At 39.4% G+C, this 21,186-nt stretch overlaps 1 protein-coding gene across 2 annotated transcripts in view; it reads right to left on the bottom strand.

Annotated features, from left to right (window-relative positions):
• Positions 1-21,186, bottom strand: part of TBCK (TBC1 domain containing kinase) — a 173,901-nt gene that overhangs the window by 120,641 nt on the left and 32,074 nt on the right. For both annotated transcript variants that reach the window (XM_032794227.2, XM_032794228.2), the window contains exons 4-8: positions 10,357-10,471; positions 8,481-8,554; positions 3,670-3,811; positions 2,593-2,653; positions 618-679 (exon numbers count right to left, since the gene is read on the bottom strand). In XM_032794227.2, the coding sequence (XP_032650118.1) occupies positions 618-679; positions 2,593-2,653; positions 3,670-3,811; positions 8,481-8,554; positions 10,357-10,471 (454 nt within the window). The remainder of the gene's footprint in view (positions 1-617; positions 680-2,592; positions 2,654-3,669; positions 3,812-8,480; positions 8,555-10,356; positions 10,472-21,186) is intronic.

Genomic DNA, 21,186 nt, shown 5'->3' with positions numbered 1-21,186 from the left:
GAGAAACCTTAAAAACATGGAGCATTCTTGCCCCTGAAAAAATCATTCCACCCCTTTATAGTTTCTCACCCTGGACACCCAAAAATTGAGCCAACCACAATAACAGAATCATAGAATTCCAGGGTCGGAAGGGACCTCAGGAAATCATCTAGTCCAACCCCCTGCTCAAGGCAGGACCAATCCCCAATCACTAGCTGCTTTTGAAAATCTGGACTCAGCTGTATAATTACATACCAATAGAATTATTACAGCGTCACAGATTAGCTCCCCAGTCATTACAACACCAAAAACAGATTTTAAAAATCTGCATCACTTGAAGACTGGGTCATCTACTAGTGTATCATGAGAGTCTGAAAAGTATTCTCTACATTTTATTTGGATTGTCATTAATTTTGGGAAAGGATGGAGGTCTTCTGAATACTGATGGCCCTATGCATTTCAGCATCTAAAGTCTAAAATATCACTATAAAATATTATGGAAATCAAAGTAATCAAGTAAGTTACAAATCTTTTGGACTGAATTAACTTCAGCAAAGAGGAAAAAAGAATGAGTCCAAAAAAACGTACAAAACAAGTCATTTCAGTTTAGAAAACACTGAGTGGACTAATTCACCAACCTTAATAATGTCCAGACAACCATGTTCTTCAGCTAATACGGTTACAATGTCATCCACACAGCCTACAAAATAGAACAGCAAGAAAAACAAAGGTACAATGAGAAAGTGGTACTGTTTAAAAAGACACAGAAAATTTCCTCCTTTCCGCCCCACCTCAATTTCTTAAAGTATTTATTTGACTGATTGGCTTTATGTCAAGTATCAGAGGGGTAGCCGTGTTAGTCTGTATCCAAAAAAAATGAGGAGTCTGGTGGCAACTTAAAGACTAACAGATTTATTTGCGCATAAGCATCTGAAGAAGCAGGTTTTTACCCACAAAAGCCTATGCCCAAATAAATCTGTTCATCTCTAAGGTGCCACCGGACTCCTCATTGGCTTTATGGTGACTCATCACAATAGCATCTGAGAACTTTACAATGTCTAGTTTTTTTCCCTTTAAAAATAGGAATCCCATGAAATATCTTTGGGGAGCATAACATATTAAGTTTATGGACCACTGTGGGAGATTTACCACAACTCTTCTGGGAACAATAAACAGTATGTGTGTGGGAGGGTGGTTAAGGTGAATCATTTAAGCTGTAAACATCTCCAGAGAGAAACCATGTCCTGGGAAAGCTTGCATATACTGGTTCAGATTGGGTTTTCCAGAGACAGACAAGGTTTTGGCATAAAAAGGCTGTTTTTAAACTGACTCAGGGCCTTCTTTCTGATCCTACAAACCAACAGGACCTGCTGCCCAATGCGGGCTAGGATCCTTGAGGAAGGATTGGACAGGCTTTGGCCTCCTAGAGCTCCACAAGACTGCCAGGTCCCTCCTGATATATTTAGTGTGTGCTTAAGTCTGTTTATTGTTTTTATTATGCTTTCTTCATAATACTTTCACCTTAAGAATAAATGTGCTTATTTAGAAAGAGCTGTGTGGTAACTTGTCACTGCCCACAATACGCTGTTCATAATCCTCAAGGAGAAAGCAAAGAACAGGTATTGGCCTTTAAGCAAACTGACTTGCTGAGGATATCACAGTGTAAGGCAGGGACCTGGGCTGTCTGAAAACCCCGCTCAAAGACAGGTAAAGGCTAGAGACCTGACTAGACACTCCTGGAGTGGACCATGGTGAGGAGGAATACAGGTATATTCTGAAACAGAGACAGCTTCCATGGGTTTTATTTTGTGATCAAATAACTATTCAAAATAGTGAGAGATTTAGAAAGAAAACAATTTGCTGAAGAAAAAGGATATTTGTGTTATCAGTAGTTAACTTTACAGGTACTGCAGACAGCTTTATACCAATTTAACATGCATCCTCAGGTCTCATTTTGAGGACCCACCTCTTTTCCCTCACACTTGATAGTTTCCAGGTCATTCTGTCACAGCACTCCCACTTTGCTGTAGGTCTTTCTTTTTAAAGAAGCTTGAATGGCATTTCAAAAACTATTAGTTCTTTTTATTAGCCCCATTTCATTCAAATCACACCTACACCTCCATGTCTACAGAAGGTCAACAAATTAAAAAAAAAAAAAGACGACAAAAAAAAGAATCTAGAACTAGCAAGACATGCTTGTCACTGCCTGAACAGTTGTCCTTCCATTCAACCCTTTAGCTGTTTAGTGTCTTGCATACTAATATATTTGGCACAGAAACTGTGTTCTTGACTAGTTTATATCAAATAATAAATAACCATCAAAACTGGCTCCTCTCAGCAAATCCTCCTCTACCCCACCATTCAAAACTCATTCGACACGCTACAAGCACAATGCTTCTTTGCTGTGCATATCTGGCACACAGTTGATGCTGCTCCCCTATACCAGATCAAGTGAAGCTGCTAGATGCCCATTATCTTTCCAAAACTGCATCTCCAAAATTAACCTGTCTGAGGCACATGCATCCTGAGTTTACGTATCGCCTTGGTTACAGATTTATTTGGGAACTTAGGAAGACCGGCACTGAACCCTGTAGTTACATTTAGGTCACTCACCTAATGTAAGCAGAAGTTTTAGTTTTTCAGCTATATCCAAGCTCTGGAACAGTTTTCTACCCTAAATAGAATAGAAACGTATGTCAATCAGTCACAAGTACATGCCCTGTGCAACCCTAAGTATATGTAAAGAAAGTCAGAATCAGCACATAGATTTTAGAGCTCTTAGAAAAGTTATCTGTTAGACAGTAAGCAACTCTCAATCTTAACTATAGCAAAGCTACCATTCCACTATTATGACCATAAGATTTATTTATGTTTGTTTACCTTTTGGGGGTGGTTGTTTTTTAAAATGGGAAGTAAATTCAGGGAGGTACTCCTAATGAGCTTTCTTAATGTACCTGATTTTTTTTTTAAAATTCAAAAAGAATAGGATTTTAAAACACACACACTACCATGGAAATATGGTGTAATCTTTCACATCAGTGCGAACAACTATAATTTAGTTTTTACCATCTACGACAAATAGTCATAGTTTGCTTTTATATAGTGGCTTTCAACCAATGTTATTCCCATTTGACAGATGAGGAAGCCATTCAAAGAGGTTAAATAACATGTCTGAGGTCACAGAGCAAGTCTAGCAAAGCAGGAAACCAAAGCTAAGACTCCTGATTTCCCATGGCTTGTTCTAACCATGGGATTCCACTGCCCCGACCATACAATTCAGATAACTTAGATTCTGTTTAATGTAATAAGATTAAAGACAAACATTTTTACTCTCTGAACAACAGAACATTATGATCTTTGTGATAAAGAAGTCCAATTTATCATGTATAGCTAGTGAAAACTAAGTTACTGAAATTTATCTGAAGTCATGGAGCCACAGGCAACATCTTCTGTATAAATCCATGACACCACACAGGAACTCAATTCTTTGGTGGCAAGATGAGTTTTCCCAGTGTTATGCTCCAATAGTAAGCATCATTAGTATCCACTGAATAGTTATTGTTAATTTAACCATTACTTGCAAAACAGCTTTTCTTGAGTTGACATAGGTATGAAGTGAAAACACATGTACACAAAATTCTTCACTGAATGTCATATAATCAAACACACAAGAATTACTCAGTAACATACCACACAAAGCTCAAATAAAATAATACCAAGAGACCACACATCTGATTTAGGGCCAGAGGGCAGCAGCTTCTCACACTGAGTGTGATCACTAGGTTTGACAAATCCCTGCGCAATTACTTCAGGTGCCAGGTATGATGGGTACCTATAACAATGCAACGAGAGGTAAGAATTTGTACATTAAGACATTGTCAACTAAACTAGTAAAAAAGTTCTTGTACTGAAAGAAAAAAAAAAAAAAAAAGGATAAGTGCACAGCAACTTAGAATGCCCCGAAAGCATAGTAGGTCAAACTTTGCAGACAGAGCCACTGTAATATCCAGTATATGAAAAATCCATTTTTTTCTTTATACAAGTATTTTTTGTGAGCAGGAGTGAATGGTGGCAAGATTTTTTTTTTTAAAGAAGTGTTTTACACAACAGAAAAAATGTTCATTAAACTTTACCATATGCCTGTATTTAACCTAATATTACAAGTCCTTTTTCAGTATGTGTTCTTCCTTGTTGATTTCTTTATAATGTCAACAATTATATCATTCCCAATATTCAGTTCATAGCCATCAGACAACTTTTAAGTTAGTTTAGCAACAGATGGAAAATAAACCAAGTAGAAAACAACAATGGCCTCAACAACTCATCTTAATTTTTTTTCCATTTAAAGCTTGTTCAGTATGAATCAGCCATAGATGGTACAATACTTAAAACGGAGAAGTCAACTGTTTTGGGGTAGAGAGGCCACAGCTGCTGATGTTCGTAGCTTCAGAAGCCAAAGGTCCGTTGTTAGTTAAAAAATGTCCCAAAGATTACAAAGTGTCAAAAAAAAGCCTGACTACAGGAGCCAGAAAGTTACTGAAGTGACAAAAAGAGATACATATAGAGGAAATTACTAATAAGGACACAGGAAAAAAAGCAAGGGGGTAACAGAGAATGATCCCATAAAACTTTGAGGACCAATATAATTCAGAAGTTGAAGAAACCATTCTCTCACTTACAGGGAACTACAAAAGATTTTGAAACAATAGGTTCTTGGAACGTGTTGGGGACAACTTCTTGTTTCAGAACGTGGAAGAAGCAACCGGGGAGCAGTCCTCCTCATGCAAAGAGGAATTGGTTGCAAATCTGAAGGTAGAGGACAACAGACAAATTGCTAAAGATGAGTCCAAAAGAACAGGGACAGTATGTGGGGACAAAATCAGAAAAGCTAAGACATAAAATGAATTACACATATCAAGGTGCATAAAAGAAGTTATATACATATATTAGAAGCAAGAGAAAGACAAAGAAAAGCAGAGGACCACTACTTATTGGGGAAGGAGAACTAATAGTGGACAATAACAAGCTATTTTTTTCTCACACATGGGCACATCAATACATGAAACATTATCCAGGAAAATGAAGTGATGAAGTAACATGCAAAAAAATAAAAATGAACCAAAATAAAATTTGCATATGACAAAAACAAATTTTAGGCAAGTTAAAGGTCACTTAAATCTTAATATCTAAGGACACTTTTAGAACTAGAAATTGCAGTTTATTTAAGCTGACCAACTGGTTTAAAGTATTTGGCTAAATGGTGGTGAATTTATGTGGGATTTGCCTTGCCATCAGAGTTACTCTCTAAGGCTAAAGTTTAAAATTGTATTGTTAATTAACTTTTTTTTTTAACTGTTTGAAAAAAATGATGAAACTGTGGTTGGTTGACAAAGGAGGTGCTGTTGTCATCATGAATAGGTCGGAATATGAACAAGAGGCTGCTACGCAGCTCTCCAACACCACATTCTACAAGCCATTACCCTCTGATCCCACTGAGGGTTACCAAAAGAAACTATACCATCTACTCAGGAAACTCCCTGAAAAAGCATAAGAGCAAATCTGCACAGACACACTGCTAGAACCCCGAGCAGCAGTATTCTATTGGCTACCCAAGATCCATAAACCTGGAAATCCTGGATGCCCCATCATCTCAGGCATTGGCACCCTTGCAGGACTGTCTGGCTATGAAGACTCCCTCCTCAGGCCCTATGTTACCAGCACTCCTAGCTATCTTCGAGACACCACTGACTTCCTGAGGAAACTACAATCCAAACTACACCATCCTAGCCACTATGGATGTAGAAGCCCTCTATACCAACATTCCACACTAAGATGGACAACAAGCCATCAGAAACAGTATCTCTGATAATGTCACGGCAAACCTGGTGGCTGAACTTTGTGACTTTGTCCTCACCCATAACTCTTTCACATTTCGGGGCAACGTATACCTTCAAATCAGCAGCACTGCTATGGGTACTGACATGGCCCCACAGTATGCCAAAATTTTTTATGGCTGACTTAGAACAAAGCTTCCTCAGCTCTCGTCCCCTAAAACCCCTACTCTACTTGTGCTACATTGATGACATCTTCACCATCTGGACCCATGGAAAAGAAGCCCTTGAGGAATTCCATCATGATTTCAACAATTTGCACCCCACCATCAAACTCAGCCTGGACCAGTCCACACAAGAGATCCAGTTCCTGGGCACTCCAGTACTAATAAATGATGGCCACATAAACACCACCCTATACCGGAAACCTACTGACCGCTATACTTACCTACATGCCTCCAGTATTCATCCAGACCACACCACTTGAGCCATTGTCTACAGCCAAGCTCTGCGATACAAATGCATTTGCTCCAACCCCTAAGACAGAGACTAACACCTACAAAATCTCTATCAAGCGTTCTTACAACTACAATATTCATCTGCTGAAGCGAAAGAAACATATTGACAGAGCCAGAAGAGTACCCAGAAGTCACCTACTACAGGACAGTCCCAATAAAGAACGTAACAAGAACGCCATCCTGTCAAGCTCAGCCCAATTTAAACCCTCTCCAGGCATCATAGGATCTACAACTATCCTGATAGGACGATCAATCACTCTCACAGGATCTTGGGAGACCGCCAGTCCTTGCTTACAGACAGCCCCATACTGAAGCAAATACTCACTAGCAACCACATACCACAAACAAAAAACTAACCCCAGGACTTATCCTATGCAACAAACCATTGCCAAACTCTGTCCACAATCTATCCAGGGTAACCATCCATAAGACCTAATCACACGAGCCATGCATCGGACAGGCTCATTCACCTGCACATCTACCCAATGTGTATCCATACATTGATGTGCCAGCAATGCCCTGCGCCATGTACTTGGCCAACAACCGTCTCTATTAAAGAATAATGAACAAACAGCGCGTAAGAATTATAACAGTTCAAAACCAGTTGCTGAACACTTACAATCTCTCCGGCCTCTCAGTACAGACCTGAGAGTCGCAATATTATAACAAAAAAACTTCACAAACAGACAAACCAAGCACGAGAGACTGCTGAATTGCGGAATTAATTTCACATTGCATCATCAATTGGGCGTTGCATAACGACTGGGAGGACTGGGTCATTACACAAAGTAAACTATTCCCCATGCTATTTCCCCCCTCCCACCCACAGTTCCCACATTTCTCGTCACTTGCGGAAATGGCGCATTTTCATACCACTACCAAACAGTTCTTTTCTCTCCTGCTGTCATATCTCACCTCACCGATCACTCTCCTCATAGTGTGTAGTAACACAATTGTTTCTGTTCCTCTGTCTGTATTATACATCGCTGACTTACGTTGTTTTCCACTAATGCATCTGAACACGGTGGCTGTAGCCCACGAACAAGCTTTGCTCCCCATAAATTTGTTAGTCTCTAAGGTGCCACAAGTACTCCTGTTCTTTTTGCGGATACAGACTAACACGGCTGCTACTCTGAAATCTGCATTGTTTCTATTACAGTTAGACACCCCAATCTGATCCCATCAGGGCATCTCAGGTTGGACACTCCAAATGAATAGATTTAAGCATGTTGCATTCAGCTATAACTTGAATGGATGTTTATAAGGGTTATTTTCTTTCATTCTGTATTCATTATGTATTTGCATTTCTTGGTGTACTGTGATTATGTAAAAGTTTTGTTATTCATTTTCTACCCATCTCCTGTATCTGGCCTTCATACCAGGCTCATAATTATACTATTTGGGAGCTGAAAGCAGATGTCACATTAACAACTTCTACAAAGGAATATAACAACTGCCACAGTGGATCAGACCAGAGGGCCACTGTGTCTGAAAGTGGCCGTCAGATGTTTCAGAGGAAGATGTGTAAGAATCCCACAGAAGGCATATGTGGTATAATCTGTCTCCACAAAAATAAATCTAAGCTCTAATAATTAGTTGCTAGGTTAAGACAAAACTCTGTATTTGTATTAATTATAACTCTGGATATTCTTGTCGTCTATATACGTGCCCATTTCCTCTGACTCTTATTAGGTGTCATGGTTACAAGGAGAACTGCACCTTAACTCCTTTTAGTCCCTCCGAAGAGTATCCCCTCAGCTGACAGACGTGGTTTTCTGTACCTCTCATTGGATAGAACCCTGTGGTCAAACCACTCCTAGATTGGATCTCCGGGATGCAACCCCCTGGTTCCCAACCATGTTAATGTGACAGGCCCAGCCACGGTTAGCACCTCAGACTACAGGAACCAATGATGACTAAGATGGTTAAAGTGACTCAAAAATATTTTCTTCAAAACTAATTATTCGTTCACTCACCCAAAAATACAAAGCACACAGAGTTACAGATTAAAAAAAGTTCTACAGGTATATTTCCCCGTAACTAATGTTTACTCTTTCCTTGCAAGCTTTCATCCATTTCAGTGTGTGCTCCCAACAATTTACTATCAATATACAATGCCTAAGAGGTCTATATTGCATGTATGTATCCTTACCCTATAGGAAAATCAACATCAACACCATGAGCTGTCATGTGGTATAGTCCAAACTTAGCCAATTTAATATGCCCCTGTAAAAGAAAAAATATATTAGCAATGAAACTCTACATATTACACAGGACACAGAAAAAATTAAAAATATATAAATTCTTTTAAATTGTGCTAGGAATCTGAGAAATGTCAGAAAGAGATGGAGACTGAAATTTTCTATTTGTCCCAAGTGTTTTTTAAAAATACAAAACCCAGCTTCTCAGGTCCTGATTCCTATAGGCAGTCAAAACTTTATTGGAAATTAATGAGAGTGTTTACTTGTGCGGACAGCATACTGGGAAATAAAATGAACACCACACTAAGAGAATATTAAGCCAAGTTTCCTTACTTTCTGTGCAGTCAATAAGCAATGTTCCTTCATTTTTTAGTTCTTGCATCCAGAACATATTTTTTCCCCCAACTATTTCCACTCAGGTTTAAAAATAGGAGTGCATTCTTCTTCTCTTCTCCCTCATTCCATTTATCACTTCATTTACTCAGTCCTCTCCTTCCTCCCCTTCCCATCAATTCCATACCTAACTTTCATTATCAACCTTCTCTCTGACACTAACTCATTCCTTTTCATTCATCTCCCATCCAAAATGATGTTAAAAGAACATTTGCTGCATATTACCCCTATACATTACCACAGTTGTTTCCTCTCTGAAGTCAGAGCAAGGACATCTGTGCTGCTTTAGAGAAGGTTACGTTAACACTTTCACTATAAAGCCAAGTTTTCCTGGGTTATTTAGTTATAAAGAAATAACTCTAGGCCCAAGCCTGACATACAAACTCTCATTTTACCATGATCACATGTTAGGCTGCACCAAAATGGGTTTGATGTCTGGGTGAAGACTACAACACATCAGATTTTTAAGCAATTCAATGGGGGGGGGGGTTTGAACTCAACCCTTTAAAAGTCCATGTAACTGCTCTCTCCAGCTCCCTGTCTCTTGTCATCTATTTTAAATCTTTAATACCATCTTAAAATCCTGAGTACTTTTGCTCCTCAGCGATTTCATTTTCTATTAACTAAGTTTTCATCAAATTGAAATACATGTCATTTACCCAAAGCAAGGAAACAGAACAACAGTGTTTCTGCCTGTTCCCTTTCCCACTCCATTGCAAAGGCAGGATTTGAGATGAGAGACAGTGGTAGTACTATTTGGCTCATTTAAAGAGGAGTTAAAAAAAATAAAGCACAGTTAGGCTCCTTAGTTTCAATGAACTGATGTGACTGCTCTGACTACATCCATTATGGTTTTTCTTACTTTTTGTACATAGCATCTATATTCCTTTCTGCAAACTAGAAAATCCGTGACAGATGGGAGAGAACGATCAGAACTTGGGACTGTATTGATCCACTCAGATTATGAAACAAAAATACATCACCATTTAAAAAGCAAATACTAAGCTCTTTTCCAGAGAGAGAGAGAGAGTGTGTGTGTGTGTGAGAGAGAGAGAGATGCAGCATTACCCACACCTATGGTTAAGGGTTAAATTATCCTACAGCAGTAGTCAAGGTGGCCTAGAAATACCAATACAACAACAACAGTCATAATAGCACAACTTCCTTAAAAAAAAAAAAAAAAAAAAAAAAAAAAAAAGAGAGACAAAGGGTTAAAAACCTGGGTTGGGAGATGTGGAAAAGGGACTAACCTGTAAACACATCTGAAATTCTATACATTTTGAGAACATTTGTTGTTTTGACTATAAAAATGTCTCAATTATAGAAAATATTTCATGCAGAAGGATCCTAAAGCCATTTCTCACTGGCAAGGCCCCAAAATGTACAATGTGTCACTGACTTTGATTGCTTAAGAGAATATTCCAGTAGCCTTACCTCTCTATCCAGGAGGATATTGTGAGGGGAGAGTGCTCGGTGGACCATTCCATGTTTGTTCATATATTGCAAACCCTGCAATACCTCATATGCTATGCGTAAAATCCTTGAAAAGCTGAAAAGCAGAACAACACACTGTACCCATTTCCTTTTTTAAAAAATTGCAAATAAGTATGTAAGTTATGGATATTGATGATCTGATTTCCTTTTGTTACACTGGACTCTAATTGAGCTATTCCTTCTCATCTACTGATGAAGGTTGAGAGGGGCAATTTGTCCCCACCCTCCTCCAGACTTGCAAAGTTTAGGCTTCATAAGCAGCTTGCAAAGCTCTTTCCCAACCTTAGGCAAAGTTTAAATAAGCAAAACCAAAATATATTTTTTCATATTGTTCAGCTATGTTTGCTGCTTCCTAGCAGTAGTTTAGCTGATGTTACCAGATTTCCTCATACAGTTTATTTTTTCCATCTAGCAGCAGCATTAATGCTTCACCAAAGGTTGTGGGTTTTTTTTCCAGTCACCACAAAACTAGTATTCGGAACTTTCTAGAGCACATCACAAGCATTAGTGAGGGTAGAGGTAGGAGGGAAAGGTAAATAGCTGATTAGCTAGGGTGAGGAACACAACCAAGAGATGCAAAGCAAGCTTGCTGGGATAAAGTAGAATCATGTCTGAGCTAGGGCAATTATATTGGGGGGAGGGAGAGGAGAAACAAAGAGATAATGCCAGGAGAAGACAGGTATGTAGCAGCATCCAGAAGGTCAGCTAATTACTCCATCGTGCGGCTCATTCACATATTCTATTTGCAGCTAGATTATTTCCTTAATCTTTTGAGTCTCATATACTTAATGCTCAGACTGAAGGATTTGTTCCGAATGCTGTGCACTCCCCACTCCCACTCCTGTGAACTGTTAATCACCCCTTCATATAACTGCCTTTGGCCAGAGACAGTTCCTCCTACATAGTATTACCAGCTCTACTTTAGAATTTACCTACAAAATGCACCAATGAAATTAAATTCAGGTGGCTGGGAGAGGGAATTCCCCTAGGTTCAGTGGAGGCGGTATACTAGGTGTATCAGAGTGGTTAGCCTGACAAGATGGGAATAAAAAAAAGTTACTCCTTCAGTAACAGTACTAGCACACTCCTCCAACTGGACTGACAGAGCACATTTTCTAAGCTGGTAGCACAGAAGGCAGGAAAAAACAGTGATCACTGCAGTTACTTGAGATGCAGATAACCAGAGTACTCCAATTCCAGAAAGGTGATAAGGGATCAATACTGAATACTGTATGTACCTCATATCAAGTGCCATTTATAAATCCTCAATATTCAAGATAAAAAATTCTCCATCTTGCCTTAGTCATCAATATCCCCTTAAGGAGAGGCTGACATCAATGATAAACTCTACTGAATTCTATGCAATATACAGTATTATCCCACAAGGAACTGAAAATGAACTAGCACACTAATCTCACTTGCAACAGAATAGACTAGTGCTGCTGCCAGCCTCCCTGGACAGATTTAATTTGAACAAATATTCTCCACCACCCATACACTACGGTGCTGAACTTGTCAGGAATCTGCAGGATACAGCATAATTTACATGCCTATAAAACAGTATGTAGCACACTCACCTCACCTTTAAAAAATAAAAATAACTGCATTAAAACTGATCCTTGTTTTGTGCAATTTTTCTCCAGGGATATAATGGTGAAACTTAAAGTAGAAGTCACTCCAACATGTGCATGCGCCCCAAGAAAGTTACCAATTACTGTGACAACGTTCATAAACGCTTATTGCGTCCCCTGCAGTAAAAGAGAATCTCTCTCTCACACACACGTGCACATACACAGTCCACAACTGTCTGATCAAGAAACATGAGAAACATCAGAATGATAAACAGATTCCTCTTGGCTAGCCCTCTGCACAGATACTTATTTATAAAGAGACACTATCAGAGTTAGGCCCTTAAATTTAGAGGGCAAGACCCTGATGCAAAAGTCTTCCAGATTCCCTCAATTTAATTGATTTATTTTTATTTTGAATAAATTCTCACACTGTTTGGCAACTCAAACTTTCTAGACTTTAGATGAAAACATCCATCCATCCACCCACCTTTCAGGACCAGTCCCTGATCTAAAAAAGAACAAACAAAACCAGCATGTTCCAGGCTGGCTGATTGTCAAGGTGAGCCTCTTCTTTAAGATACACACTTAGATGTTGCTAGTAAGAGTTTTAAACCAGTGAAGTCACATAGCAGTTCTACAGCAACAGATGGACATCATAAATAAAAATTTAAAATTTCATTGCAGACAGAGTAAGAAAACACCGTGGTTTGTTAGAGACATCTTCATTAGTAACAAATGAAACAGAAAAGCACTTGCTATTTAAATTCCTTTATGTATGAATATTCTCAGTTCCCCAAGTAGTTCCAGCATAAATGTTTACCTTCACTAGGTGTGACAGGAATTGTACATTTATGAAGCCTTTGACAATTGTGCAACGGACACTTTTTTATAGAGACACCATCAGAGTTAGGCCCTTAAATTTAGAGGGCAAGACTCGCATGCAAAAGTCTTTCAGATTCCCTCAATTTTTTTTTTAATTTTGAATAATTTATTTTTAATAAATGGTGCAAGGGAGTGAATACACCAATACAGTCCTGAAAGCAATGCTACTACCTGAACATCAAGGGTGATGAGCTTGATCAATGAAAGGATACCAGGTCCATCCTAGTCATTCCTGGGACAAACAAAGAATATGACTGTACTAAAACTTAGCATTATGTAGTTGCTAGTTGAAAAAGTAGTTTCTTCACATTTTCAGTATGCTAGTTGTTCCTAAGTTCTCACAATAAAATGCATAATGAAAGCTACTAGAAAAAATTATTTCATTCTAACAGAGCTTGAAAATGTTTATATTGTCATTAGAAAAGGGGTCTTTGCATGACCAGTGATTTGTCAAGCAAAACATAGGGAACAAAGTGACAGGTAGAAGATTTCACAGTCAGGTAGGGAAATGGTGTGCAAGGCAACCTATCTTACAAAGAGGACAAATACACCATGTACCTGAGCTACATAGATATTTTCATCCTCTGGACTGATGACAAACTCCTTCATAGATTTTCACCACAACTTCAACAACCACTAAACTACGCATCCATTAAACTATCTCTGGAACACTCTCATACCAGCATCAACTTCCTGGACACCACGATCTGCTTCAGAACAAATACCAAAGAAATCTGTTATCTTCACACAGGCACTTGGATACCACAGAATATGCTCTGAGGAGAAAGTCCAAGATATACACTGTAACACATTCAAAACCACCTTTACCAAACAAGGATGATCCACAGAGAAGCAGATCACACCATTGAACAGGCCACCCAAATACCCTGCGAGAACCTGCTTCCATACAAGGAATAAACATCCCCCTTCAACTGCCTACCCCTAGTTGTCACCTACTGCCCCACACTGGAACCGATACAGAGTATAATCAAACAGTGACAACCCATACTCGATGGAGACCCCATCCTGAAAGAAATCTTTCCTGAACTTCCTCTTCTGGCCTTCAAACAAACAACCCCCAACCTCTCCAAGCTCATCATCAGAAACAAACTCCCCATAGACCAGGACACATCAACTGAAAGCAGCACCAGATCATGTCAGAACAACAGATGCAAAACCTACAGACATATCTTCACTGCAACAATTATCGACACCCCACACAATACACCTTTCAAAATCAATGGCTTCTACCATGCCTATAAAAACATGTGGTTTACCTCAAACTGTGTATTAAATACCTCAACAGCAACTACATGGGTGAAACCTGACAATCATTACGCTCTCAAATGAATTCACACAGGAAAATGATAAAAGACAAAAACACCATATTACCTGTGCATGAACATCTTTTCACAAAAGTGATCTCTCGATATCTGATCTATCAGTTCTCATCCTCAAAGGAAACCTGCACAACACTTTTAAAAGATGAGCCTGGACGCTTAAATTCATAACTTTGCTAGACACTAAAAATCATGGACTGAATAGACGCTGGATTTATGGCTTATTACAACAATGTATATAAACCCACTAACACAACCCTCGTCCCCCCCACCAGCAGCTTCCCATTCCTTCCTTTCCTTCCTCCGACTGGGGGGGTGTTAACTAACCACTTCACCTTGAATGGTCCCTTGAAAAATGTATTAATTATGTACGCTAAACAATCTGTTCCATCTTGTATTTAGCAGTACTATTCAGAGTAACTCACCCAGATGTCAAGAACTCAAAAGCTTGTCTCTCTCATGAACAGAAGTTGGTCTAATAAAAAAAACAATATAACCTCACCTGCCTTGTCTCTCTTAACAGGTCATCAGACACACTGTAGGACAAAGTGGTCCTTTGAATGGAAGGGCCTTAGAATGACAGTATTTGAAATAAATTTCTTAAAATGGGTATCTGCCTAAGTAAAGCAATGCTCAATTGTTACACTAGAGGGCCTCAGCTGCACACCTATCATTTTTTAATTGAGTGACCACACAGAACGGGTAAAAATATGGCCACAAAACTACTCCAACAATGCCTGAAAATGTCTTCAGATTTTTCTGTCATCAAATACCAGTTCCAGAATGATTAAACATAAAGGTATCAGAGGGGTAGCCATCTTAGTCTGTAGCCACAAAAACAACAAGGAGTCCAATGGCACCTTAAAGACTAACAGACTGATTTGGGCATAAGCTTTCGTGGCTAAAAAACTCACTTCTTCAGATGCATGGATAAACATCCATAAACTCTGTGCATCTGAAGAAGTAGGTTTTCTACCCACAAAAATTTATGCCCAAATAAATCTGTTAGTCTTTAAAGTGTCACCGGACTCCAAGTTGTTTTCAAGCATAAAAGAAAAGGTCTGTCATCCTGATCTCTGCAGTTTCATTGACTGACAAAATGGATTTAAAATGTATATGTAAAATTACAGGCATATTTGCTTTTCATATTGATCAACCTTTAAATGGTGAAAAAAAAACAATTCAAATTCCACTGGTTCCCAGTAGCCAACAGCTATCATCATAGCATCTCAGTGCAATGGTCACTGAGAAACAGAGTCTGCACATCTTCCGTAAGTAAACAAATACCCTATTACCAAAACTTTAATGCTGTGTATATCGGATACCTTTCTTAAGGAAAAAGTATTGTTTGTGGTTATTAGCACTATAATTTGAGTTTAACTGCTATTAGCCTGACAATCATATGCAAACTTAAATGATTGCAAATGAGTGACAAATGGGTAGAAGAGGCACTTTATGCACCAACATAGGGCCAGGCACAACAGCAGTCCTTGTGCTCCCCAACAGAACTTCTTCAGGCTAGTGATGAGTCTAACCTCCTCAGAATGGTTTGAGTCCTTCCAAGTCTCTACAGGTGCTAATGGAACTGTCCCAGCATTGTGGGGGTGCACATGCTGCACCCTCCCAACTTACACTGCCACCTGGAGATCCCACTGATCTTGCATTACCTCTTCCATGGCAATGGGTTTTAGTCACATTTGATTCCATAGTAAGCATTTACTTACTTGCTCCAAGTGAATAAGATGACTTAGGCTACATCAGTTTTTCTCAGGATGGAGAAGGGCCTGACAAATCTCTGACTTATCCAGAGTACCACCGTTCTAAAGTCTTTAGCTATTACAGACATAGAGAAAGCTTCAAAACATGAAAGAAGAGTAACTTATAAAGAAAAGTCTGCCCAAATTTGCAGGGAATTTGAAACAATAGCTCCATGGTGTAAACTTCCCCAGGCATTTTAATGGATGCTTACTTAGCAAGTGTGATACTTTAATATCATTGTCAACCACTTCATTGCTTATCAAAGCAGGTAAGAAATAAGCAGTACCATAGTATGAAGATCTATACCCAGTATCTCTTAAAAGCAGTGGTCCTCAAATTTGTTTGGGCCTCCCTGCTTTGTGTCTGTAGTCATTTATGCCCTCTGCCTCTCAAAGTACATATACTGGCACCCAGCTGTGAAAGCAGAGCCGTGTCAGCAGCAGCACAGACGTAAGGGTGGCAATGTGAAAAGTCAATATTACTTTTCACAGCAGACTTAATGCCCCATTGCCGCCCTTACATCTCTGCTGCTGTTGCTCCCACCCTGGGATTGACAGCCAGAGCCCCGCTACCTGCAGATGAGTGATTGGGGGGAGGGGGGGGAAAGAAAAGGAGAGAAAGGATAGCCTGAACCCCCTCCCAGTGAGGGATGGGTGTTGGGGAGAGCCCGAGCCCAGGTGATGGGGGGCTCTAGCTGTTGGCCCCGGAACAATGGAGTTCCAGTTGTCTCCTTTATCCCTGCCTCCCAGGTGTTCTCAGCCCTTCTGCACAAGCCCCAGTCACATGGGACTAACAGCCAGAGCTCTTTAAAAAAAAAAAAAAAAAAAAAAAAGAGCCCACACATAGCTCCTGCCTTCCTTAACACATTCCCATGGCGCCCCTGGGAGGCCCACCCCATAGTTTGAGAACCGCAGTCTTAAAGTGTGTACACACATGGAGGAGGATATATAAAGGACTAGCAAGGGGGGATGGAAGATGTATAAATTAAGATATGTAGGCCTTTAAACACCATGTGACAGGGTGTCAGGTGAAGGTCACCCATGGTTTCACTTTCCTAAGGGGGCAAGGAAGAGACTTTCAATGGGGCTAATGATGTTAAGACACTTAGAGGCTTTTGAATTTACCACCTTCTATAACCACGTAAAAATAATATTTCAGAATTAATCCGAAGTATTGTTCTTGCTTAGAAGGCTATTACAGATGTTAACACCAACAAGATAAATTGTCAAAACACAAACTACAACTAAAGTGTCTTTGGAATGCCTTAAAACTTTTTTTCACTTAGGCATCGCACTATAAGAGAGACAAGTATGATGTTACTGAACACCTTGGCCTACTTTGAAACCTTGCTTCTTGGAAGTAAAATGGATTATGGATCTTAAAAGTTGTGCTTATTTAACAATGAAATTGGTGTCTTAAAAAGATGTGCCATGTTTAGTACAGCAAAAAATAAAGAAAACTGAACTGGGTAACATCAACAGTACAGAACACCAGCAGAATGAGTTCAGGGATTACTGGAGCTGTTCTCTCAGAAATCCTTTTTAGGAGGAGGAAAAAAATTCCCACTCTTGAGCAAGTAGCTCCAAAAATCCATACTAGCAAGCTCTTAAAAGCAATATAAATGAGCTGAATTAGAGTGGGGAAAGAAGAGTTTTTAAGACAAATAAAAAAATGAATACTATATTACAGCCTTCAGAATTGATAAGTCAAAAACTACGCCTAATGATTAATGTGTCCACCCTCATGATTAGAAAACAAATGGATCCAATTACAGATTTATAGAGGCCATTTCCATTTTTACCCAGGAGTTAGCCTGACCTCTGATCTGATGGGTTTTTAAACAGACTGGAGATAAGAGAACCTTTCCTGGAAGTATGCTGAACTAAACCACTAAAGCAACAGTTGCTTTGGAAGTGGTTTGCCTTTTTGTGCTACTCCAAAGGAAATGATGGGGTAATCCATTTCTCAGAGAATTTGTCCTTCTCAGGTAACATTTCAGAGTACAGACCACATTCAAGATTCTTCTTTTGTCACATTTTGGGTTGAGGGAGAGATACTGCTTGATTAATGTCGAGGCTAACATTTTTCTTTGGCATGAACCAAGGCACAGTTCTAAACTCTGCTGTGTCAGGATTAAAAAAAACAAACTGAAATCGAAGTATGAAATAGAATGAGAAGCGGCAGACACAGAGTGCTTATCTTTTCCTATAGGTCTTATCAATCTTAGCAAGAAGCCTTCCCCCTTGGAAAAAGAGAGAAGAATGTTACAGATTGTACACATGGTTAGGATCTTTGCCTGGACATCTCACCTTCTACATTTCAGGACAAAACACTGTGCATTTGTCCATTTTAGAAAGATGTTATCAAGGACCTCTTAAATTTTTCTGCATTTTCAGGCATTGTCAAAAACAAAAAAAAAAGGTTCTCCTAAAGACCAGAATGTCAACATCTGCTTCTCCCTAAGCTAGAGCAGAAAGCAACTCCTATGCGAACTAACAGCAATTATAACAAGTCACTCATTATTCTGAGTCCTCCATGTCTCTGGCAATTGACTATTCAGAGGATGACCTATTACTTTAGCTATTATCTGAAGCTATTTTCTACAGGAAGATACTGTACAAGTGTCAGCTATCATTATTACAATTTATTTTTTACTATTCAGTTTCACAACAGTAATTTGATATTACCAGCACTGTCCATTTTATTGTGTGACATTCCATTGTTCTAGCCTCCAAGAAGATATTTCAAATACCACTGTTTTTTAACAAAGAAAACAATTGCTTTGCCCAGGAGTGGGAAAAGGGATTTTGCAAAATACATTTGACAGCTAGTGGCAGCACCATAGATGGCTCAGAGGCTGAAACAAAAATTCCTCAATATGTGTATTATGAATTCTTAGACCACAAGGACTAGTGATCATACAAGTGGAATTCTGAGAGAGATGGATTCAAGAGATAGACCTGTGAAGTTGTTGAAAAGAAAATGACATGAGAAAATAAATAGCCAAAGCAAGATAAAGAAAATATTTTTGCAAGCCCGAATGATAATAAGCAGGTTGTAGGTTCACATAAGCACAATTAAAAAGAAAGTTAATGACAGCCTGAATATGAAACCTGCACATTGTACCACTTAGCAAAAGCATATTCAGAGCATTAACTGAAAAATATACCTCCTTTCTTTTTCAGTCCTATCATAGCTGTCTGCTCCCACATTTATGTGATGCCCCAGCATACAAACTGGGCTACAATGATTTTTGGGCAGTAATAATCAGAAGACACAGGCCAGTTTAAGATTCTCAGCAGCACTTCCTATTCCTAGACAAAGCATTCACACCATTGTCAAGATAGATGAACACTGGGCGCTGCAGAACAGCCACATCTGATTGTCATAATCCTAGTGGGATTAGGAGTTGGTTGGGAAAAAACCCCATATCTATATTCTTTGGCAGTGGCTAGTGCACTATGGTATAGCTAGTCAGAATGCATTGATAGACACACACTAAGGCAGTCTACTACCCATGGCTGCAAATATAAGGTTGAAACAGCAGAAAACATGGTGTGTTGACACAAACCAAATCATGTTATTTGTAATTGGTTACGATGAGTTTCACTGTTACAATGTCATGACTGTTGTGACAGTTTGGGTAATAACTCTGTGTCTGGTTATGAACTATATATGGTTTTATTAATGTTATTTGTAAGCATAATAGTCACTGAGGATTAGATCATCCATTTTGTTGCAGGAACTCGACACATAGTGAAGCTATGTCTGGAAAGTGGTGAAAAAGCCATCAAGGGCTATCAGCATTAATTGGCTCCTTTGGCTTGAACAATGGGTTTTTGCCAGCTGGGCCTTTCCTTTGAATGACTCTTCACCAAAACCTCATTTGGGAGAAGGGAGCTCGAACTCCCTCTGATCCACTTACATAGCGGTAGGTGATGGCTAGTGACATTCTGTTATTTTCTTAGTTTGGCCTGTCTATTAGTAGGTCATCTCTGGGTACCCTTCTAGCTCTGTCAATCTGTTTCTTCACTTCCCCAGGTGGATACTGATGTTTTAAGAACGCTTGATACAGATCCTGTAGGTGTTTGTCTCTATCTGAGGGACTGGAGCAAATGTGGTTGTATCTTAGGGCTTGGCTGAAGACAATAGATCGTGTGATGTGGTCTGGATGAAAGCTGGAGGCATGTAAGTATGTATAGAGGTCAGTACATTTCCAGTATACGGTGGTGTTTGTGTGACCATCACTTATTAGTACTGTAGTGTCCAGGAAGTGGATCTCTTGTGTGGATTGGTCCAGGCTGAGGTTGATGGGGGGTGGAAACTGTTGAAATCTTGATGGAATTTCTCAAGGGCCTCCTTCCAATGGGTCCAGATGATGAAGATGTCATCAACGTAGTGCAAGTAGAGTAGGGGCACTGGGGACAAGAGCTGAGGAAGTGCTGTTCTAAGTCAGATATAAAAGGAAGGAACATAAAAGGAACATGTGTATGCAACTCTGGGGGTTGGGAGGATTGAGACACTGGTTCCAGGGTCAGGTAGCAGAATTGCACAGTTCCACAGGGTCTGCACCTAGGGAGGGTGCCTGAGCGACCTGGAGCAGGAACAGTGACATTAACTACACCCAGATCTCAGGAGCTTAGCAGCACATGGGATCTGATCACAACAGACTTGAATCTTCTCCAAGAATAGGACAGGATGAGGCTGTGACTGTTGTAATGTGAATAAGTCCTTAATGTGACATTAATGTAGCACATGCAAAACTATAAGCAATAGGAAGGGAAGTTTGCAGTTAGCTTATAGAATACCACGCAGATAGACTACTAACTTGTTCACCTCTTGTAGAGGAGTTTAGAATACAGAGTTTGTGTGGCCCAATGGTTACAGCAGCCTGGTTCTAATCCCAGCTGAGATGCTGAATCACTATGTGACCTTGAGGAAGTCATTTGACCTCCTTATGTCTTCATCAACCAAGCTGGAAAATTAGATAAAAAGCAGGACCTGGTTGAAAACCAGATGTGCATCTGACAGGAGTCTTCCTGGGTAAATAAATTACAAAAAACTCTACACAGAACAACAGGCGTTTGATACAGGTGGGAATGCCTTTATTTAGCACTTTATTATATATTTCATTAAAAAAGCTGCACTGAGATTGTGATGGTAAGCATAGCTAATTTAGTTTGGAAAGCATTTATATTATCAATTATATGAACTGGAAG

Source organism: Chelonoidis abingdonii, chromosome 5, assembly GCF_003597395.2.
Source record: "Chelonoidis abingdonii isolate Lonesome George chromosome 5, CheloAbing_2.0, whole genome shotgun sequence".
NCBI lineage: Eukaryota > Metazoa > Chordata > Testudines > Testudinidae > Chelonoidis > Chelonoidis abingdonii.
The sequence above is the reverse complement of the archived record's forward strand: the minus strand, read 5'-3'. Positions and strand labels throughout refer to the sequence as shown.